Source organism: Dermacentor albipictus, chromosome 5 (assembly GCF_038994185.2).
Source record: "Dermacentor albipictus isolate Rhodes 1998 colony chromosome 5, USDA_Dalb.pri_finalv2, whole genome shotgun sequence".
In the NCBI taxonomy this organism is placed as follows: domain Eukaryota; kingdom Metazoa; phylum Arthropoda; class Arachnida; order Ixodida; family Ixodidae; genus Dermacentor; species Dermacentor albipictus.
Window position 1 is genome coordinate 48,737,337 of NC_091825.1, and position 24,266 is coordinate 48,761,602.

General features: G+C 45.4%; 1 protein-coding gene across 3 annotated transcripts in view; it reads left to right on the top strand.

Moving 5' to 3' along the window:
* LOC135899233 (potassium voltage-gated channel subfamily KQT member 1-like) overlaps positions 1–24,266 on the top strand; it is a 307,969-nt gene that overhangs the window by 241,258 nt on the left and 42,445 nt on the right. For all 3 annotated transcript variants that reach the window (XM_065428502.1, XM_065428503.1, XM_065428504.1), the window contains exons 6-9: positions 10,416–10,526; positions 13,886–14,070; positions 18,906–18,980; positions 21,083–21,306. In XM_065428502.1, the coding sequence (XP_065284574.1) occupies positions 10,416–10,526; positions 13,886–14,070; positions 18,906–18,980; positions 21,083–21,306 (595 nt within the window). The remainder of the gene's footprint in view (positions 1–10,415; positions 10,527–13,885; positions 14,071–18,905; positions 18,981–21,082; positions 21,307–24,266) is intronic.

A 24,266-nucleotide genomic window follows, 5' to 3' on the forward strand; every position in this document is an offset into this window, starting at 1 on the left:
GCCCATATTCTCTAAGGGATTAGAAAAACTTCTACATATTCGAATGCCAAGCTTCCTTGATAAACATAATTTAAACTCACCTGCACAGTTTGGATTCAGCAAAAACAAATCTACGGATTGGCGTTACTTGAACAGAAGGAAATTATTTAGTCACGTCTTGGAAAAACAAATGTTAGTACTGGGTATTTATGCGGATTTATCTGAAGCATTTGTCTATATTCATCACTATAAACTACTTAACAGACTTGAAATATATGGAATCCGGGGACATTTCCTGTAACTAATTCAGTCATACCTTAATCACCGGCAACAGTTTGTAAAAGTTGGCTCATATCAATCTGACTTAAAACCCATTATTAGAGTTGTTCCCCAAGGGAGCATTCTGGATCCACTACTCTTTAATGTTTATATCGACGACCTCACAAATATCTGTACGAAACCAAAATATGTTCTATGTGTGGATGACGCCGGTATCTTAATTACAGCTCCAGATTGTAATCAACTGGTAAGTGCGACAAACTCCATTTTTGTAAACCTGAAGAAATGGTCATTAGCGATCCAGCTGAAAATAAATGTTAATAAAAGAAAAGCTGTTATGTTTAGGCCAAAATCGGCGCAGTTCAACGCTCCAGTAAACTTGACGTATGGGGGCGAACCACTGGAAATAACTGATGAAATTATTTTCCTCCAGATAAAACAAACGTTATAACAGTAAAAAATCTGTGTAATTATCAGCTAACACTAGCCTTCAAACGTGAAGTACTTGACGATATAATGTTTCTACGCGAGTTATCATCACTAAAGGAGAACATTTCTGTACACAGTACTCATCACAAAGAAAAATGGAATGTTATAACCCCTCGGGCTAACTATTCCAGAGAAAAACTGTCCTTCACCCTGCCCACTCTCCTGAATATTTACAACAAAAATACCACTGACATTTTAAAAGTAACTAAAGCTGAAATACGGCAACGCTATGTACAAGGTATCTGGACTTTCTCATTGGTCTATATTTGTGTTCATTCCTTGTGTCCATTTCGGTGCCTATGCATGTTTTCGGCGTTGTTTTCTTTCCTGTAACCTTCTTTACTGTCGCCTTGCAGAAGGGGCTGCGGGCCCCTGTCAAGCTGCCGTGTGTTCGTGCAGCTTTTACCAGCAGCCTCCTCCATCTTTTTTGATGGGAAATGAACATTATTGTTATTATACGCGATTATCGCGCAGCGGACCGCTCCCCCGTTGGGATGGGCAGGCCCATCACAACGCGATGCGGCGGCCATCGCGATGTGCCTGGCCGCCGCATCGCGGGCACTCTGGACGGCCCCGATTTGGTCCCCGTAGTCGCGGCTTCGCAGCAAGGTATTCCATCTTGTATGGTTTGCTTGATGTGTGCCTCGTATCGAGGGGCATCGCTACAGCATGTGTTCTAAGTTGGCTGAATCGCCGCACTGAAGGCAGGTATTGCTAGTATATGCGTCTGGATAGATCGAGTGTAATAAAAATGGTTTGGGGTATATCACTGTCTGCAAAACTGTGAGAGTGATTGTCTGCGCTTTAGTCAGTTCCTTGTGTGGGAGCGGATAGACCCCCCTACCAAGGTAAGAGTGTTGCGTGACATCGTTGTACTTTGTGGGAGAATCTCTATTGTAGGGTGTCGTGGGCCGACGGGATTCTCAATGGGCACGGAACGTGAGACCTCGTGCCTTAGAGTGGTCCAGCTCATTTAGGTTAGTAAGCACCACTTCAAAGAACCCCAAGTGTGCTGGAAACGACGTTAGCGTATGTGTGGTGATCACTTTGCCCTTGAAAATACAGTGGGCTTCCTTGGTGACGGAGCCGACGAAATAAGGCTAAACGGCAGCTTGGGAGTCGCTGAAAACGTTTGGACGTTGTCCGTCAAGTAATGCGATGGCTATGGCAACTTGCTCGGTCGCCATTATTCCCACGCGCTCAATTGAGACGGCCGTGTATCTTCGACTATATCCGTAGCGGGTGGCGTCGACACAACAGTTCTGTTTACGGTTCTCCTTGACCTTGCGAAGAAGGGCCAAAGGGCTCGTCGTCTTCCGGCGTTGCTCTGCAGGTGTACATTGCGTGGAATGGGAGAGACGGTGATTTCTTCTCGTTTATTTCTGAATAAGCCGCAGAAGTTGCTCTCGATCGTCATTGGTGGAATGCCCATGTCAGCGAGCAATTGCCGAGTGGCCGTCGTTCCCGAGAGTGTGGTGATCTGTGCCCTCTCTTGGGCCTCCGTGATCTCCTCTATCGAGTTGTGCATACCCAGCTGGAGGAGCCACTCTGTGATCGTATAGAGCTGGAGCCCCAGGACGTTTCTGGTGCCTTTCCGAATTTAGGCATTCAGCTTAACTAGTTCTGATCTTTGCTAGTTATTCATTGCTGCGACGCATGTATAGCAGCAGAGCAGAAAAACGTAAATGAGCCTGACCAGGTTGTCTTCACACAGGCAGTTACGTTTGTTGGCAACGCTTCTCATCAGGCCGATAGCGCTATCCGTCTTCTTGGTGAGCCAGAGGATCGTCTGGTTCTTGGAGCCAGACAACTACACGGTCATACCGAGGATGCGTATCTGCTCAACCATGGGAAGGGGGTCGCCGTTCTTTGTCTGTGGCAATATGCTGCTCTCTCCTAGGAGTGTCCAGCCTTTTGGCTTTGGACCCCGCCTGTTGGGCCTGCTAGAAGTAGCTCCGATTTGCTCGGTGAGCATCAGAGGCCCGTATCTTTTAGGAAAGATTCTGTGCAATCGATGGCCTACTGGAGGGTGGTTTCGACCTGCCCGTCGCTGCCCCCAGTGCACCGGTTTGTTATATCGTCAACATATATGGTGTGTCCGATGTTGTGAATTTTGGTGAGATTCTCGGACCGTGCGACCATCGCGATGTTGAATAATAGCGGATATATGACAAACCCCTGCGGGGTGCCCCTATGGCTAAGTTCGATTTGATCTGATTCGATCTCCCCAGCCTTGAACAGGGCACATTGCCCTTCGAGGAAGGACCTGACGAAGGAGTGGAAGGACGAACCCAGGTCGAGCTTCGAGATGGCGTCGAGAATAAACGAGTGTAGGATGCTGTCGAATGCTTTTTCGAGACGAAGCCCGACGACTGCTCTCGTGTCCCGGGTGTTGTTCAATATGTGAGTCTTGATGAGCTTCATGGCATCCTGAGTGGAGAGGCCGGGTCTGAACCCACCATATTGTAGAGGAACCGTTCGTTGTCCTTGATGAATTCTCAGATTCTGTTGTGTATGGCGTGCTCTGCAACCTTCCCCACGCAGGACGTGAGAGATATGGGCCGCAGGTTGTCCAAGCTCGGGGGTTTGCCAAGTTTGGGTATGAGAGTAACTCGTGCAGTCTTCCACTGCTCCGGAGCTGCGCGTTCTCTCGATACTCGATTGATTTCGTCGATGAGGAATTAGATTGACTCTTCCGCGAGGTTCCTAAGGGCCTTGTTTGTGACCCCATCGGGACCTGGCGCGGACCTGCCATTAAGGCCGTGCAGAGCTCTTCTGACTCCTTGACTCCGAACGGCTTGTTGAGGGTGGAGTTTGGCCTTCCACAATATGCCGGATACTTGACGTTGCTACTTGACGTTGCTGCTTGACGTTGCCACTTGTCTTTGTCGGACAGGAGTTCCTGATCAATCTGGCCATGACCTTGTCTTCTGTTTAGGCTTTCGTGGCCTCGTCGAGCGTTCGTGCCAAGTTACTTCGGTGGTTGAACCTCGTGTTGGTCTCATGCAGGAGATGCTTGAGGAGGTTGCGCTTACCCCCGTTCGCCTCTGGCCGTCAATTTTTGAGTTACACAGATCGTCCCATTGTTGCCTGGAGAGTGTTTGGAACTGTTCTCCAATCTGTTTGTTGACGGCCGAAATCTTTTTTCTGAGTCGCGGTTGAGGCGCTGTCCCTTCCACCTGTGGAGGAGTGATTGCTTGGCTTCTAACAGGTGCGCGAGCCGGCTGTCCATTTTCTCCGCCTACGGGTCTGTCTGAATTGTTTTGGTAGAATCCCTCACATACTGTCTGCACGATTAAGCCAATTGCTCAAGGCTCTCTGGCTTCTCTCCGTAGGCTACGCGTTCTCGCTTGATCTTACGGAACAGGTCACAGTCTGGCAAGGTGAACAAACGTAGCTTGTTTTGTGCGACTTCGAAGATGGTTGAGGTTATGTTTTGATCGCTACCCAGGTCGACCATGAGATTTAACCGCTTGGCAGAGTCTATGTTACTCGTGAAAGTAAAGTCTGTTGCGGAGTCTCTGCTGGTGAATGTGCCTTGTCCCGTCGGAAATGGCGGATCGGTTACAAGGGTGAAGCCAAGGTAGTTAGTGTGCCGCCATGAGCTCTTCTTTCCCTTGACCGCATTCCACGGCTACTTCCAAGCGCGAAACGGGGTATTGAATTTTCCTGCCACAATAACGGAAGAGTCGCCCGCCATCTTGCCCGCTCTGATAATGTTGGTTTTGAATCGTTTCCCGAGATCGTTCGGGCTGCTATAGATATGACATGCTACAAATAAAAAGAATCAAAGGGCAATTGGGAAAAACTGCCTAAATACTCGAAGAACTTGGAGTTAGTGCACCAGTTTCTACTCAAGCCGTTCTATACTCGGGAAAAATTAGTAAACTTCAGACACTCCCGCAAAACAATGCTCACAGTTCTTCAAACCAGAAAGTAGACGTGGTGACAACATTCTACCACTCCTGCCCAACGCGCCGTTCAGGCTGTTGATATTTCGAACAGATACTGCCATTCACCATCTCTAGAAAATCGCGCCGATTAAGGACACGTGTTGCTCGTGTCAAGAAATTTGTCGGCATACTGCAAGAACTCAAAAAGAAGCACACAACTCATAGATTGAGGGAAAGCATTGACGGCGCGAATAAAAACACGAAGTAAAGGTGTGCGTTTCGCGATGCCGTAACTACCGCTAGGACGTGATCGTGTACAAAGTCTGTCGAACGGGGCTTACTGAATCGTTAAATTCAGCGGTTTGACTTGCTAAACCTCGGTCTGATAATGAGGCATACCTCCGTGGAGTATTATGAATAAATATATGACACCCTAGGGTACTTTAACGTGAAGCCAATGCACGGTACACGAACGTCCTTTGCATTCTGCCCCCACCAGAATGCTTCCCCACCCAATCGTGATCGATCCCGCAACCTCGTGCCCAGCATCGCAATGCCATAGCCACGCAGCTAACGCGACGAGATACGCGATGCAACACGCTCCGAAAACCGGTATCAGATGCTGAAAAAAAAATGAATGCTTTATGAACAGTTGTTTTTTTCAGCTTGTGATAATACCAATTTGTCAACAGTGCACTTGGCTTTCCATCACGTGAGTTGCTACCGTCACGTTGGTGTGCGACGACAGTAGAAAAGAAGGCGTACATTTTTTTATTATTATTTTCAGTTTTTTTTTCGAAGCCGCAAAAGCAGACAACGAAACTTGGCGTATCCCCAGGGAGAAGATCAGAGCTCCCCAACGGCATAAATAATTCGCTTAAACTCTCTGGCAGTTAACTTGCCTTTTGCAGAGGTTTTGTGTAAAGTTTCAGTGCCGCTTCGCCAGCTCAGTTTCTTTTGATTGTGTCTGAATAATTCAGTCGCACGCGCATCATCCTGATTGCGTCAATCGAAGGCTTGGTCTCTTTGTCGATCTTTTTGTTTGTTCGCCCTTGCGAACGGAATGCGAGGCGCCTACTAAATCAAAGTTTTCATTCTGAACGCAGTAGCTTACACTCGTATTTGAGCTCGCATGCAAAACCAAAAGTGCACTTTGGCGACGCGAAGTCTGCATTTGTGGATCCATATGCATTAAAATGATGAAAACCTCCGAGCCTCTCTCGTCACCTGTCCCCACCCACTGAAAATGCGAAACTGGAACAGAACATTCATCAAACGAGCACTCGTGAAAGCCAGCCTGATCCTCTTATAGTCTCGAAGTTCCAGCCGAAAGCTTGCCGCACATCCTATATGAAGGGTACATTCGTTAAGTTGCGTATGTTGCTTCAGGACGAACTCAGCACTCAACCGAAACAAATTTTCTGGTTTGTTAAAATTTTCTAAATATATGATATGCTAATATACCGTGCATGGTGACAAACAAAATCCATTGTCATCAATTTCCATCTCCTTGTGTGTTACCACAGTGATTAAAATACGTGAAAAGAAAGTTACAAGCTGCCTCATGGAAGCTTGAAGTACGAGGCCAGAATACCGTCGGCACAAATACATAAGCACCACTATTGTCTGTGAGGCTATCTGTGTACTGATGCTGCGGCGAGGGCGCATGCTGGCCACCTTGTGGGCCTGCAAAGATATTACAATGAATGTTAAATTTTTCATACTGGATATGACTTCACAGGCACGTACGTACACTGCTGTTGATTGCAATCATTATGCATGAATGCCAAAAGGCCGGACGTGGCAGTCAAAATGTTTCGAGTTTAATGACGTGGCTCTCTATAGACATATTTTTGACACCTAAAGCATTCATAAGGACTTAGGAGCTGTGTCATGTATGGTTTCATTGCTATCAAGTTGTCTGAAAAACTCCATGACACCATTCGATATTCTTAGATAGGGAGTTGTAGTTTATTTCCGTACCTAGGTAAAGTATAGAGTATATTACACGAAAGCAGGTACAGAAAGGGGTCCCGAACCGAAGCCGCTGACTAGGACGTCTCACATTATGTGCTTTAAAGAAGATAAAATACAATAACAGTTAACGAGCACTCAAATAACAGTGAGAACAGCTGCTCCAGATTAAGTTTCTCAATGCACTATAAACCTAAGCATTAGTTCACTGTACAATATTCCATCCCTTATACATAAAAGGAATGCAATGATATAAAAGAAATGCTGTGATTGTTCACCCAATTTTGTTAACCCAACAAAACAATTATTTAAACACGTTCAAGTAAAAGAATAAACATGTGTAACTATAGTAGACACTGACAACCCTGAAATAATCGTTAGACACTGAAGTACTGAAAGATATGAAACTATGTTTGAATTATGACAAACATGAATTTTGTGCATTGACATGGCACTGAAATCGACAGCATTCATGCTTGAAAAAGGCTTAAGTATGGCCATAATTCGTTCGCCTTTTTCACAGAAGAAAGTTGCCTTTCATGCAGATCTTTTCACGCTGGCACTCAGTAACTGTTGTCTGTCGTTAAAATGAATTAGGTTGTGATTTGTAATGATTGGATACTTGGGATTGCTGAGACTGTAGGTAATTAGGCTCCCGATCGGGAAAATAATAAGCAATTCATAAAGTTCGGTGATATGGGAGGGAATCTTGTGCACTCCGAGTAATGATACTGATGGTTTGGGCCTGCATCTGAGGTATTGGTGCGAAATAACAGCAATAAGTTAATTTCCATGAATATAAACAATAGTTCACATAACTCTTAATAATAGCGTATAGTACCGTCATTGAAGTGGATAGGTTGAAAAACGTTTGTAGATTAAAAGGAATTTTAGAATCACATGGTATTCTCTTTCAGCGTTTGTAAAACGTGTAAATTAAACTTCCTTAAGCTGTCAAGCTGAACTCCTAACAGTATACAAGTGTGAGGTGGGAGAATACGGTGGGTTTTGGTAAATGCAGGGGAATATCCAGAGGATTTGGAAGCTTTGAGGTAAAATCCATGACAAGCTTTTGAAGAATTGATGAGGAGTCTATTGAGCCCAGCATAATGCAAGCATTGATTAAGCTTGCGGAACGTAGAAAAACAGGGACAAGCCTCCAGCGAAATGCTTCTGTGGCCCTCATATTTGTGCGCGGTCTCTGGCTAATCAATATGAAACCCGACAGATATTCAGACTTTTCGACAAAGCTCGGACAATTAAACACTTCTTCTGTCCTATTGGTATGGGTTAAATATAGATTGATTATTGAATGCCCCGGTTATATTCCGTGCCAGGCAATGTTTTCGGCGAGACATTCAGACCCAGGCCATCCACTGAGTTGCTAGACAATTGTAGCTTCTTGCGTGGAGTGTTTTAGTGATGAGACACACTGTGCATTCTGCTGGTTGCTGTTTTCACATTTTGATTGGTCCGCAAAATCGGTGAACTTATCAGTTTACCACAGGAAAAGTGTGACGCAGCGAAAAAGAAAATCACTGCGTCACACTAGCAGCAAAGTCCGCGGAACCTTGTCGTCGAGGCCCGGATAAGACGCCAAAGATAGGACAGGTTGCAGGCCAGAACTGGGTTTATTGGTCATAGTTGCCTAATACTGGGTCTCTATGTCTTTGGTGGTAGTTCTGATTGCGTACTGTCCGAGTATTTACCGGCATTAGAGTGCTTGCGCATTGTCTCCTGCGCATTGTTTTGCTTTTGTTGTGGTGATCGCTTTGACAGATTATCACTGTCATCATAATACATGGTCTCTCGCCCATTTGCCGGTTTCATTGGGCAAATACTCACATTACGCATTCAATCCTGGAAACTGTGCGCCGTACGTGGCTTGGTTCGTGGCTGGCCATCCGTTACCCCGCATTCTTGTCACCGTTGCAACGAGAACCTTGGCTCCAGAGCGACCATACGATTAAGCGAGTGTTACATTTTTCGAAAGGCGCAGCCGACAAACCGACGTACGAATTGAAGACGAACCTAGAGCTACCGCGCAGGGTGACTTGAAACAAGTGTTCGCCATCCCATGCATGGCTGGTTTTGACATGACTTTCTCATTTTATTTTAATGACTACGATCGAGATTGCTATATGAGGCTCCCTCCAAGATATGTTTATAATTTAGTGCATAAGATTTAGGACGAGGTATCTAATCACCGTACGTACGTACGCACCGCGTGCTCCAGACATGGAAGAAAAAAAAAGAAATCTTGGAACGAGCCTCATGTAGCAATCTTCAAGCGTAGTCATTAAGAATGAGAAAGTCATGTCAAAACCAGCTAAGCACGGGACGGCGAACACTTGTTTCAGGTCACACTGCGTGGTTGCCCTAGGTGCGTATGGTGCATAGGTACGTTTGCAGCGTTCATTCGGAGCATTCGTGCATGGAGCATTCGTGCATGGATCATTGGTGCATGGAGAATTAGTATGTACGAAGAGAATATAGCGGGTGTACGTGAGGAGCTGAATTAAACAAGAAGGTGGCCCATCTTGCACACCCCTATTAGCATTATATAGCGTTGCTTCAGTTTGTGGGCACAAGTGATCCCGATAAAGGATTCAGCTCTTTATGGCATATTCGGGTGTTCCTTTCAGTGTACTCTGACGGCGCTACACTGGCTGTGGTTGATGATAGCATAAGCGAGATGCGCGTGTAAGAAGGAGGCAGGACAATAAGTTCTATACGCACTTATTCTTGAAATACGGCTTGAAAGCTGTTTTACCACCAAATTATGGCATTAATTTATTCGTCCAGCTAATGGTTCTATCTAATCACCGTCACTACGCCGTGGCTGCATAGCGGCAACTACAGCAACCTATTGGCGGTGTATTTCTGGCATAGATTGACGAGGCATCAGAGGTCCGCCTTACTACAGGCAAGAACAACGCAGTAATCATGCCATACATATGTACCACTACGCGTTCGCGTTAACTGGCAATCACACAAGGCACAGTTAAGCTTGCGCCATTATTAAAGATCAGGCCACTTTCAATTTTAATATCCAGTTTATTTAAATACATGCATCCTTGCACTGGCGAATACTCCACGACAAGCGACTGGACGAGGTTTGGACGACGTCTTGGAAAACGTGCACCCCTGCCGAAGTGCGCGAGTTCGCCTTCTCTGTGAAGACTCGCACGCTAAGGCAAAAGGACGCTTATCGGCCTTGAAACAGAATGGGCAGAAAGGGCGTTCTACTGTGATGTGTACTAAACAATACGGACGTGAAGCATACTAAATATAAAAAAAAATTGTGGGGCTTTACGTGCCGAAACCACTTTCTGATTATGAGGCACGCCGTAGTGGAGGACTCCGAAAATTTTGACCACCTGGGGTTCTTTAACGTGCACCTAAATCTAAGTACGTGGGTGTTTTCGCATTTTGCCCCCATCGAAATGCGGCCGCCGTGGCCGATACGAAAACTAGACTCTATTGTGCCAGGTCGAGTAAACGGTACGTGTGAGCTTCAACTTCACAGTTTTCCGTAGTGCGGTATTACTGCAGAAATGCTTCAGCCACCACTTGCTGCCTGTTCTTTTTTTTTAGAGTGTGAACTTTGATATCGCACATGCCAGAAAACTTTACGTTGGCGCAGCGTGCGAATCGGAAACCGTTTGCCGCATGCGAGCAAAATGTCAAATAAGGTGCCACGTCTATGCAAAGTGCTGTGCGGCTTCCTAGTGGAGACAAACCTGACTAACGCTATCATCACTTTCTCTCTCTCCTTTTTTATGCAAATTCTCTTTTCAGATCACCCTCTGTACAGTAGGTTATGGTGACACCGTGCCCGTCACGTGGCCCGGGAAGTTGATTGCATCTTTTTGTGCTCTCATGGGAATCTCCTTCTTTGCTCTGCCTGCAGTAAGTGGCTGGCCTTTTACCATGTGACCGCACTCTTCAACCTTTTGCAAATTCCCACTATTCTTTCCCTGTATTCTGTGCATGTTTATGTGCGACCTGCAACGGCTCAAGCAAGCGTCGCGAAAGTCGAGTAGCTACGCGAGTTTCGTCAGCTCTTCTCGCCTTCGTTCAGCAGTAAATGACCAACGCCCTCTGCGTCTAAAAGAAATCGGTGTGGACGGATGCCGATGACCACACGGCGGCTACGAAGTGTCTAGTTTTTGAAGGTGGATTTCGCGTACGGTTTTTGCCGGTCATTAGCATGAAAAGTGCTGATTAGAACTTTTTTTTTGCATACTGTGCGAAGAAAATTATTAAAAATGATAAAAACAATGAGAACTCGAGGAGTCGCGAAATAACAGTGAACTGCACATATTTTGGTTCTTTGCCTTGGTGTCTTTTATTCTTTCCGTGGAATTTTTTCCGACAGCAATAGTGTTCATATGCGGGTTCATTACCGTATTTCTATTGTGAAAAGATTCATACGTCGACGTCATTTTATACGGAAAACATACACTGAACTATTTGTTCGACGTCAATAGTGCGCATAGATTGGTTAGTGTTCATTGCCATCTAAATACGGTATGCCAGTCATACATCGATAATATATGACAGGAGTCTAACGATATCATAAGAAGCCAACAAACACTGACACCAAGGACGACATAGGGGAAATTACTTGTGCTTAATAAGCGAAATCAAGAAACGATAAGTTAATGGAAAGTAAAGTGGATTAAAAAAAAAAACTTGCCACCGGTGGGAACCGAACCCACAACCTCCGCATTTCGCGTGCGATGCTTTACCAATTGAGCTACCGCGGCGCCGTTTTGCCATCCACTTTCTTGGGTATTTATGTGTCGTAGTAGAGCCCTGGTAGTGTTAGCCAGCGCCACCACTCACAGACCTTGGCGGCGGACGTGGAACGTCCTTTTTGCCGCAGGCGTCACGAGAACGTGATCTTTTTTGGTTATGGCAACTGGTCAATAAACCCACATGTGCTACCTGAAGGCATCAAAAACATAACGAGGGTCTTGAATCCGGCAACATTGATGCCTTCAGGTAGCATATGTGGGTTTATTGACCAGTTGCTTTCACCCAAAATGATCACGTTCTCGTGACGCCTGCGGGAAAAAAGGACGTTCAACGTCTGCCGCCAAGGTCTGTGAGTGGTGGCGTTGGCTAACACTCCCAGGGTTCTACTAGGACACATAAATACACAAGAAAGTTGATGGGAAAACGGCACCGCAGTAGCTCGACTGGTAGAGCATCGCACGCGAAATGCGAAGGTTGTGGGTTCGGTTCCCACCTGCGGCAAGTTGTTTTTTCATCCACTTTAACTTCCACTAACTTATCGTTTCCTTACTTCACTTATTAAGCACAAGTAATTCCCATATGTTCTGCTTGGTGTCAGTGTTTGTTGGCTTCTGACGATATGACTAATAAGAATCAGGCCCCTCGGTTAACCCCCTTTCTTCAGGAATCTGACGAGAAAGACAGATGTTAGTACACTGAAGTTCTGACGTCGCTGCCATGTATGTCCAGCCTAAATATAACTCATATATTCGTGAGTGTTCATTAGCGTATAACCCCTGCGTGACATTTGTACGTCGATGGCATTTAGTAGGAATATAATGAAAAAGGTGCAAACCACCCTGCACGCGATAACTAAAAAACTCGTATTTAGCACATTATGCTTTATCTCTCTTTTTGCCCTTGGGGGGAAAACGCTCAAGCACAAAATGCCATGGACGCTTTCTTTCGTAGGCAACGGCAGCACGCGAAACATTTGAGAAATCTCTCGCTCTCAGCAAAACGTTGCGTAAGCACAGTGCACATAAGTATTGGATTTGGCTCTGTTTTTCCCCTTTTTTATGTGGTCTCCGGCTTATTCCATCAAGGAATTGTGCGAGCTCTTCCCAGTGCCTGCGTTAGCGAGTTCCGGAAGCGGCGACTTCCTGGACTGCACTTACTGAACGAAGCTTCCCGCAATTTGTGAGACATTGTAGTCCGCGTCAGTGCAGAAAGCTTTGTTGTGTTATCTCGACCCTGGAGCCCATCCCGCATACTTTGCTCCCAGCCGCCCTTCCTATCAATGGTGAATGTCCTTAGGCAAAGGTAGTTTTGCGAGAGCATTCTGTGACCTCGGTTTTCCTGGACAAAGTTTGACTAGACGTGTCTTGAAGGGTGAATGTGTTAAGTTTCGCGTATTCATTTTTGCGCAGGAAAATTTTTTTGACAATCTAAATGGAAGTTACTAAATTTCGGTCAACAAGGCATCAAAGTAGGGCAGGTATTTATATTTTTTTTCATCGTGACTAGCGTTAAATTTAGTCAGAAAGTCATAATTTGATTTACGTCGCTTTGAGTCACATACTGGCGAATATCGGCGTCCTTTCGTACGCGTGCCAAGCGAAACAGTCGACGGTAAAAAGCCAGGAGTGGCAATGAAGCGCACACGAGAAAGCTTTCACGTGAGGACGTCCGCCTCCGTCCCAGATCATATTTCCGCTGTTCTGACATTGATGGAGGGCCCGGTTTTTCGGAAACTCGCGAGATATCTGCGAGCCAAGTCGCCTTCGAAGGGAACATTTCTTTGTTTTCTAATTCTGCATTTCTGAAATTTTTCAGAATTGCACGAAAGTGGCGGCACAGAATCTTGCTAGGACGTTTGCGTGTCATACTTACGTTTAGCTCTCTGGAGTCGAGGTTTCCTTTCGTTTCCCACTTTTTAAAGTACTTTAGAAAGTGAGACGTACAGTGACGTGGCTGAAATGGAGGGGTGGGTTGTGACAAGCAAACGCGATGCTCCACATACTCGTTGTCTGACACTACGGTATAACACTGTACACCGTAGCTATACTGCCAAAATGACATGTGATATCTGCAAACGCTGTTCAGTGCACTACGTTATACCAGAGTCGTCTGGTTGTGCTCTCGGTGCGTGAGTCTCGAGCTTCATTACTCGAACGAACTCATATTTATTTAACAATCCTAGTTACCTGATGGCTTACCATTGAGACGCACTTCCAAGAAATATTCCTGTCGCGATAGATATGAAACAAATAAACAATTATGAAAGAAAAAAAATGAATGTTCAATTGTTTCGATAACACGTTATTTTCACGGACAGCTTCGGCTCCGTTTTCTACACAAGACTGCTGTGACTTCGGGAAGGACTGTGGGGAAAAAAAAATCGGAATTTTACAAAAACGCGTAATGATCGTAATCTTGCCTCTCTCTCTCTTTTGGCAAATCGAGCATTCTTGTTCTCTTCCACCTTGAGCAGAAGTGTTAGCTGACGGCATCTCGCTCGCTCACAGGGAATCCTGGGGTCTGGATTTGCGCTCAAAGTACAACAGCAGCAGCGACAAAAGCACATGATCCGACGGCGTGTGCCAGCTGCTACTCTAATCCAGTGCCTGTGGAGGTGCTACGCCGCAGATGAAAACTCCATGTCCGTGGCAACGTGGAAGATTCATCAGGTCCCTCTGCCCAGTCCACCAACGTAAGTGGCATTGGCGGCGTGATGAAAATGCGCATGCGCAGTTCGTGCTTTTCTTTGAGCTTTGTCGCCGCATCACTCGCACATGTCAGTCTCGATGTGCAAAAGTTCGTTCGTATGAAAACGATGACCACTGAGAGTGCAGGCAAAGGAAGCAGAATTCTTCAGCAGGTGAAAATCTCTGCCTGTTTCGTCTACCAGCAAAGAGAAGAGGGTGCAAAGTTGGGAAAATGCAGAAAAAAATTGCTTTCCGAACACGCATGCTTAAGCGTACGTCTGGAATTGTGGACTCTGGGTGCAATCAGGTCTCTCATCAAAGGTAGGAGCGCTTGTAGAGTGGTTTGCTTTGGAGTTGGTAGAAACCAGAATTCAGAACCGCCTCGTCCTAATGTGGATAGTTTTCCAGCTTGGTGAGAGATATGGAGTGCTTGTGCGAATAATAGAGCACTCACAAAGAATGCCATCGTCTGTTTAATGAATGCGTAAATATCACAGAATGAGCTTCTGGTGGTTCGTATGCCTATTTACGCATCTATAATTTCCACGTGGACGCACTAAAGACACGTAAGCGCCAGGTCATAAAGTCACTGACCATTATCGAGAGGGTGTCGTTCCTAGCGATCTAGGTAATAAGTACATCAAAAGATATTTTAGGCCTCCAAGCCCTGAGCCGACGACCCCACCTACGAGCCATGCAAAACTCTGTTATGAAAATGGAGTATGCTCAGTTTGAACATTACACTGTGTCTTTAATATAGAAGGCTTGTCGGCTGTGCCTGAAGGGGACATATCTACTGCACTAGAATTGTATGTTGGTATGCCACAAGGGCTCGTACTTGGTCCTTCATTGATATATCATGGCTAGCAGGAACTGAATTCTAGCGTGTTTTAACTATAATTATGTGGCAACATTGTGCAGTGCTGGTTTACTTCAAGTTGCATCCTCTGATCATTTGATTCCTTACAGAGACCTGCGTACATCCAAGTGATCTCGGTCTTTATCTCTCAAATGTACAAATTTTTCGTAAACCTTTAGATTATGAAAACAATTGTCACTTATAAAAACAATAAAAAGCTAAACAGTGCAAGAACGTGTACGCCTTTTTTTTATGTGCGGATTGGCAAGCCGTAGATCTTGCTATGGTTAGTCTCTTCATGGCAATTAACCAAGCGTTACCCATGTTGAACCACACAGAATCAATTGACGTCATGTTCGCAATAAAAAAGCTCACTCCAAGTGGCGTTTCTCCCCTTTTCGAAGCAAATTAAAGGCGTTAGAGAGTGTCACTCTAATAATGAAAGATGGAACGTGCGAAGGAGAACGGTCATTAAGCGGTTGTGTCATGAAGTTTCAAGCACTGCATGTCACCAAATGTAGCACTAGTGCTTTGAACGCCCACAGCTTCAAATGCTTCACACTATTGCCATAACAATCACATTTCACTTTCACAATCACAGGTTCTTACCTAACTAAAGAAAAGAGGCGATGACGGCTTGAATGTGAGCGCATATTGATATAGTACTTTACAGGATACATGCTGAGCTCGGCGCGTCAGCATTGCGTGGTGGTGCCTTCGGTATCTGTCAAATTCCCTTGTGGACGAAAGCGAATGCATGGGAGCTATCTTTCTCGTGCCAAGGTCACAACGAAGCACAATTGCAAATGAACCCGCCGGAGATTGAGAATATTCCGTGAACATTGCGTTGTGCCTCGCCTGTCGTTCAGTGTTCGCATTGCTGCCTGTTCTTTTTTTTTCACATATGTGTGTGTGGACTATTTTGCTACCGAAGTGTGCACCCTGATGAAAGTATTTGCATGTTTCACACACAGCACGCGGTAACTAAACTAATTTGCACACTTCACATGCACGCCAAATGCAAAAGGTGTCCTGTCAAACGAAACGGCAGAACAAAGTTTGCATTTTGAGCGACCAAAATTAGCATCAGTAATATTTCTTGGGCCGCCTTTCTCGTGAACTGATTCATTCCTTTTTCGAAGGCATTCGCAATACACTTCCGCTCCGCTGATTCGTTGATGTACCCTGCGCAACTCCTTGAAATACATTGCAGCGTATGTTCATTCGTTACTTGAACTTAAGGTTCGGCGAAAGTGAAAAAGGCTGCATTTTTGTAGCTTTGCAGATTCACAGGAGAAACGTCAAGAAGACCCAGGAATGAGTTAATTTTATTCAGCGTTCCCAGTCCTTCATTCAATGTTTGCACATCTTTTGCTATCTCGTACGCTTGTGTTAAGAATGACATCAGTTACTGCCGTTTTGCGAGTCGCTGTTTGAAATTTGTAAACAGGCGCACATCCGGCAAATTATGAGCTTAAATTAAAACTAAATATGCGAATAATATTTATTATGACTATGCATCTCCACCACGGATGGGCAGTATGTTGGAAGTTGGTGAGGCAGTAAATTTGGGGCGTCGCGGGAATCACACTGTTTGCTAAACACATAATACAATTATGTCTCATCTACAATCGCGCGTGATCAGAATACGTGGTAACCTGCTTTGTATTGACAAATATACAATGTGCAAGTCTTAAGCTACTGCTGCGAATCAAGTGCACTGATATTCAATTTCTTTCACGTTCTTTACGTGTAGACAGTACATATTCTTTCTAATTACCAATGACTCTCTAATATAATGGCAAACTTAGCCGACACTGTTGCTTGTTGTTTGGGCATTTTTGTGACTAAGGTAAGATAACGATTTAGTTAGTGGCCGCTGGCGATTTTTTTTATTTACATAGATTAGAAAAACAAATGTGCTCTTAATCGTCATCATCATCATTAGCCTGGTTATGGCCACTGCAGGGAAAAGGCCTCTTCCATACTTCTCCAACTACTCCGGTCATGTACTAATTGTGGCCATGTTGTCCCTGCAAACTTTTTAATCTCATCCGCCGACCTAACTTCTTGCCGCCCCCTGCTACGCTTCCCTTCCCTTGGAATCCAGTCCGTAACCCTTAATGACCATCGGTTATCTTCCCTCCTCATTACTTGTGCTGCCCATAGTGCTCTTATTAAAACCAGCTTACCCGATGTGAATAAAATTGGTTCGACCAAATAAGACAGGAAAGCGAAACCAATCGACTGGTAAAAGTAGAAGCTAGATGTCCTGTATAAAGTTTACAGACACCTCTAAACTTCCCAACAGTAGTAGCAGCAGCAGCATAAAGCTGAGAAATTCATAAATATTCACCAAAGAAATCTTCGGAGATCTGCAAACTGAATCGATTAGATTTTCTGAAGCGGAAGAATAAGTTACATAAAATTTTTCAATCTATGTCAACTTATTACATTGTTTACGCAAGCTCTGCACAATTCATACTTACAACGTATGTGCGAGAGCAATGTATATACCTCTCCCTCCGCAATAAACATTCCAATATATGCAGTTCGCCGAATTGTGATGTTCATTGTTGCTCACTTACGGAGTTGTAGGGCCCTATAACGTAAAGCTATTCCAATATGTTTTTATTCCAATATGCTGACGTCAAATTTGCGTAACCGCCGACGCAAGCATCGGGGAGTCACCCGCAGGGCTGTCTGAACAGACCAATCAAACGCTCTCCTCATTTAATAGGAGGTCATTTTTGTTTGCTTGAAAAACGACTAACATTGCCTACACTGAGCGGCTTGTCTTATCCAGTTGGCTGACAAGAGGCGAGAAGCACGCTCAAGTAGAGAGGCGTTTAATAGGGCCAAGCCACTGCAATGAAAATCGATAACTGGATAAATAGGATGGTGCCGGCGTCTGCGATTGGTCCGCTTTCACTTACTACTATGGCTGGTCGAAAATCGTGGTGGCATGTAACGGAAGCTTAAGAATGACGCTAAAACAAATCCTCAGCAAAGAAGAGTTTGCAAAACGAGGTCGTAAACGTGCCGAAAGAGCTCGCAAACGTTGCGCGGCCACGCAATAGGTTTTATTATACGCAAATAAGCACATGCTCTCCGGCAGGTGCGAGTAGCCAGTGCCTGAGCGATCGGCGGCAGCCATCCTTTATTCCTTTCGGAACAGGGCAGCCTGCGGCTATTCAGAGGAAAATTCAGTTTTGTTCGGCATATTAATGCATCTTTAAAGCGTACACGTCACTTTTACGCGGCAAGTTCTTGCGGTTTTCTGACGTCGCGTAAGAGGCAGATGAAGCGGGTGCAGCCCGAAATATTTTGACCAATAGCCGAGGGCCTAAGGAGAAAAGGCGCCGAATAACAAATAACTACTTTTATTTTGTTCAATCAAATGATGCATAATCAGTGTGTACCCGTCATATCTGATAGGGACCCGTCATATGTGATGAGAGGTACCCGTCATATCTGATAGGAATCGCGGTTTTCGTGACGTCGCGTGACAGACAGGGGAAGTGGGGGGTGGTCCAAAAAAGTTTTGACCAATCGCGGAGGGCTGATTGCAGAATTTCAATAGAAAAGTTTGGAATAGTTTTACGTTATAGCGCCAGTATTCTTCATTAGTGATATTACCGCTCTTAGGCACTATTATGCTAAACAATTTTTTGATCGATTGAGTATTATCCTCCTAACAACCACTAGATGTTAAGTGTTTCATTTAAGTGCAACATAACTAAAGAGAACCTCGAGATAACTAAAGCAGACACCAAGAATAAGGAAATGTTCTTATTTATTTTAGACAGGAGCGGCAGAAATAAAACTTTCTCTTAATGCGAAAATATAAATCAAACATTGTTGCATGTCTGAAAATTCATGTATCCTTGCCGTTTGGCTCCAAGCACGGGTCTTGCGCTGCCTGCTATTGTCACGCACTGTCGCACTGTGTGGTTTTGTCTTGTTGCACCCCATGTCCAGCTATGCCTCAGGGTCGTTCACAAGCACAAAGCGCAGAGACAGACTGGACCTGCCAGCCCCAGGTGCTGGAATTCTGTGAGTATACACCAGGCACCCAATTTTTTGCACTGATCACGAATGCTGAATGCTATATCGAACAAATGCACAGTGGTCATAAAGCGCATTCATGTTCCAGTTTCTTGTGTCAAGTGCAAAAACGGTAGTAATTTGGAAAATGAAAGAACGTCCCCTTTTTTGTCCATGCAGAGTAAGGTCATTCCAGGTTTACTAGGCGTTGTTTCTTAGGAGTGGGGACTTACGGTAATCATAACCGTGATGACCTCGCCAAAAGTGTATATATGCTGGGCTTCTCGCTTTTATATGGATAAAAGGATTTTAACTACTCAGTTTTTGTGACATAATTGGTCGATAGCCATAGGAGCCTTCACTCTCCCACACTGTGACAAACTTGGCTTTGCTATTGCAAGTAACAAATAACTTCCGCCCGGGGTTAGGTGGCTAGGGCAGATGTGTTGTTCCGGTTCCCGCACTCGAATATCGTGTTACTTCCGTTTTCACTCATAAAAAAGATGAAGGGGTGAGCGGAAGATGGAAGCTTGTACAAATCAGCAGGAGACAAACAAAGGAAGCATCAGCGTGGAGATGAAGTGTTGAAGAGGGAACTTGCCGTCGCCACAGCAATAGATTCCCTTGTTAATACTGAAGCTCCAGTAATAGTTTCCATTGCCTTATCACTGCCGATAGCTTGTTTTGCGTCTGCACCACGTGCAGGGTAGTTGTACAGCATGACTGAGGCCTATGCATCCTAATTTTCAAAGTCATATTTTTTTCAGTGAACCTTGGCAATGACGCGAGCGCAACAATAGTCACTCGGGCATCACCTGAGCGGAATGTCAAATGCCGCACGTGGAGGCCCCGTGGGCTCGACTTCTCTGATGTTGATAGCGACCGCGGTTTAAAGTGTGCTCAGACTACGAGCTTTCTTCGCACGTTTTGCAATGGTTGAAGACGTGACGTGAGGCATACTTGAGCGCTTTTCACTGGCGAGGTAACCGTAGAATCAGTCGTATAGAGAACAATTGAAATATTCGTTGCACTTCGACACTGACGGCCGCCACACACAGATTTGCGTCTTTTATTGCTAGAGCAATTAATTACACGGATACTCCACGCGTATTTCTACCGTCGGCGTCGCCAACGCCGTGAGGATCCGCATGAAGTCCAAGGGCGATAAAATGGTCTCCGCGCGCCGTGTGCTGTATGTGCGAGAAAAAGCGAGCGAGGCTGAGCCGCGGCGATCGCCGGCTCCCCCTCGCACTCTTTCACTCGTGCATGAACGGGAAAAAGCGCGTCGTGTACCGCCTACCCCTCCCTACCGGGAAGGGTAGGGAGGGGTGCGCGTTCTCCTCCGGGAGGCCCATGGGTCCGCGGGCTCCGGCCCGGGCCGCTGTATCTTGAAAGCCATCTGCGACATGTACAGAGTCTGACGCGCGCTGCTTTTTCGCTTACTTCGCGTTGATGCGAGCGGTAGCACGAAAGTCGTTTCGCTCGCTGCTGCTGCCGCGCTTACTGACTCCAGCGTTATGACAGTGAGTTTCCGTCGTCATCGAGTGAGATGCCTTCATGTTTGCTTGTGCGCGCGTGAAAACAATTTTACACAGCCGATAATGCTATTATTCTTACTTATTACAGCTGTCCACTAATTTGCGGACGAAACTGCGACAATTTTTTTTATGTGCCGAATAATCTGAAATAACTACATGGTGCCTTGGAGAAGGCACTGCAGCTGATGGAAAATCATGAATAAAACAATCGTGGTAACAGAGAAGTGTACGAAGCCTTTCCGAATTGCACACTCTCGTTACGAAATTTCGAGAAAAAAAAAAGAATCGCGTAGAAAACAGGCACCTTTTAGAGATGAGGGCAATATAATATGAACGGTTGTCAACAGTTTTAGGTGGGCTGCGGTGGCTCTTCTTGTGGTGAGCCTGTCATTTGTCGTGCAATTTTTCTGGTGGCTCTCTGGTGGGCAGATGTAGTGCCGCTATTGCAGATGCCCCATTTTCATATTTCGTATTTCGTGCTTCATGATGCTGCGGTTTGCTGACACACTCTCTGCGAGAGCCAGGAACTTATTATTTTTTTTTTGCATGGTTCTCTCGTCGCGGCGACCGTAGGTTCAAGCACAACACGTCTTTCGTGAGCAGGCTGTCTACGATACGTCGGCACCGACAGCCCGCCACTCCGTCGCACTTGCATTCCCCGATGTCCCGGAGTCGCTACCACTGCGACTCTAACGCCAGCCAGGACAATGTAATGCACTCGGGGAGGCTTCCGGCCAGCTTCAGCGAGGACAGCGTCGCCAGAGACATCTCCGATGCCTCAAAACGAAACTCGGACGGTGAGCGCACTTACTTGGAGCTTTTTTATTGATCGCTTCAATCGAAAGACTGTGCCGGCAATTGTAATTCGCCCTATGCAATCGTACGCACAAGAATTCGGAGCTTGAAATCCCGTATGCCAGTTTCTCTGCTGTGTATGTTACCGTCTACGAGCTTCAAAATTAGAAATCACAGAAATAGCAGCTTCGACAGGTCAGGCCAATCAGTGAACATGAGCGAAAAAAAACAAGAACAAAAGAATTCCTTACGGTGCAGTTTGACCAGGAAACCTATGTTCACCTTATCAAAACTCTTATCTCCGCGTGTGGTCAAAGCCACTGCGTCACGACGAAGCGAGTGGTTCGTCTCACGCCCAGGCTTACTCCGTCTATACTTTGATACCTGATCCTGTAAAATTACTGAGAAATGCAGTTCCGCAACAACCTCTGAATACTTAAGAGTTATCTCTGGTGATACGAAATGAAAGAGGAAATATTGAGCAAGGTAGGGCTACAGATATCTGGAAAATCAGACATTTGTTATCTCTGAAAGCACCCCAGAAATTGTCCAGCATGCCAACAAACATTGTTCATTTCCATGAACGTCCGATGCTACAAATATCGCAAATAACTTTTACTGAGGTTTTGCAGGAAAATGTGATGCTGCTGGGTGCATGACGTGTGGCTAATCGCGTCTAAGCCAGTTGATGGGGCCTGTGCCGGACGGTCACCTGCGCCATTATTCATTCGCGAAAAAAAAGGGAATTACCGACGCATTTCCATGGAAACTGTTCTCGCTTGCAGCTCACGGCCGCTCGGTTCGCTGGATGTTGAAGTCCATAAGTCACGGTAATGGTAGAGCCAGAGTGAAGAAAAGTATGAGCAGAAACTAGGCTGGCACACAGCGCTTCGTGAACAGAAAAAGGGGAATAGTATGGTAAGTGCCCTCGAACGAGAGGAGGATTTTGAATGAAGTTGCGGGCTGCTCAGAGCTTGGTGAAATTTGGATAAGGCCGCATTGAGGTGAAGTATGTCTATTTTATTCTTGTACAGAACCATAAGCGTTATGAAAATACGCTGACCTTGCTAATTATGTTACTAGAGGTATATGCAGAACTCCATATTGAAGGTGAGCACTGACAGAAATTACTATCGTCAACAGACGAAACTTGCGGCATATAAAGATGTATATAGAAGGCGTGGATGTTGCTGATGTGATAAAAGCATAGCAATTGCATAAATGCGCTGAACAATGTCTGTGGTTACGCTTATGCTCCAGTAATGTTATCGAAGATCCATTTCGTTAGCATAGGACTTATTGTAGATATTCAGGTATTAACGTCTACGTTGTCAATTCTTTAACCTCTTTCAGCTCATGTTATGTGCGAAAACAATGAATTTTGAGGAAGCTTTTGAAGAGCGCAGAAGTAATTATCGAGCATGTTTGCCTTGCAACCAAGACGATTATTTTTGTGTGCGCCGGTTCGTGTCTACAACGATGTCCTTAGAGCGGTTGAACGGCACTCCACGGGGAAGCTGCTGTGGCTCGAACAAGTTTAGATACTATATGAAGTGGAGCTTAAAGACCACCACTAGTACACCTACGGTCAACGCAATGCTAGATATACGTTAATCCCACGCCTCATCGGCAGATGTCGCGTCTTTTGAATAATGCAGCCCAGTATGCCACATTTCAGCAGTAGCCCCTTGCATTTTCTTCTCCGGGGGGGGGGGGGGAGGGTGGGGAGTGCATAATTAGTACGCGACCCGATGCCGGAGGCCTTGGTTCGTACTCCAAGCCTAATGACGTCCCAGGGGCCTCGTTAGTGCGCCCCCTCTGCCATGCAGGACATGCCGGATCTTTTTTATTCGTACCGAGAAACATCTTATTAGCTAATCTTTTGCGCTCGGCTGGATACGATGATTATCTAGCGTGAAGCCACTCGTTAAATTTCGTTTTCATAATGCATAATATAGACACCCAATCATGGTTTTGTGTGACAGCTGCATGCTGCAGAATAATGCTTAGGGCTTGGAAAAGATTCTGGCAGGCTTTAAATTAGGAAGAACATGGAGGCCTACCTTTCTGGCTGTCTGAATGCTAATAAAATTTAACCTAAAGAAATCATTTGTTCGAAGACCACTTAGTTGGTTGGCGTGACAGCCGGAGTAAATTTGGACGAAGCTATCACAAGAGCCTATTATTTTAACAGCTTGCCGACGAACTGGTTGATGTGAAGTTCCTAGCCTTGTCCCGTAACTGTGTGGCTCTAGTCGGCTGCAGCGCGAACTCCTACGTTCGTAAAGGACATTTATCCTGTGCCAAAGAACACAATGGGAAATGCAACTGATATATAGAAGTAATATTGGATGCACAATGTACCCTAGTAGTGACGCCCGATGAAATCTCTCTAAAAGCGTTAGCAGTACCTTCTGCTGTCTCAGAAAAACATCGATGATGCATGCAGCCACGTCTTCACATGCTAAAGAACTTATTTGAGCTGCAAATATATGCCACGGTTGCGAAAAACTGAGGCGTGTAGTTTTTGTAATTTCTCCGATAGTTCATGAACAAGAATGTTTTCGTCCTTCATACAGAAGGCATTGCTAGTAATTTACGATTGATAAAAAATGTTTTTGGAATGTAATCAATTCAGTTGAGCGAAAAAGTTGTTTGTGACAAAACTGCGTTTGATATAACCGGGAAAACTTCAAAATAGGAAGACATCAGTGTCAGTCCGCAATGTCTAGCATGTGCCGCGGCGAAGAGTCATTCTGTCGGTGAATAGGGCAAATGTCTGGCGTTCGGAAACTAACAAACAATTGGCGATCACCTCACCTGTAAAATACTTTTCGCTAAGCTCAAATCGAGAAACAATCGTTTCGGAAAACAAGGAACTGACGGCCACCCCCACTTTTAACGTGATTCACTATACGGAGAGTATGCTCATGGAGGTCCCGCTGCCTCTGGAAGGGAACGC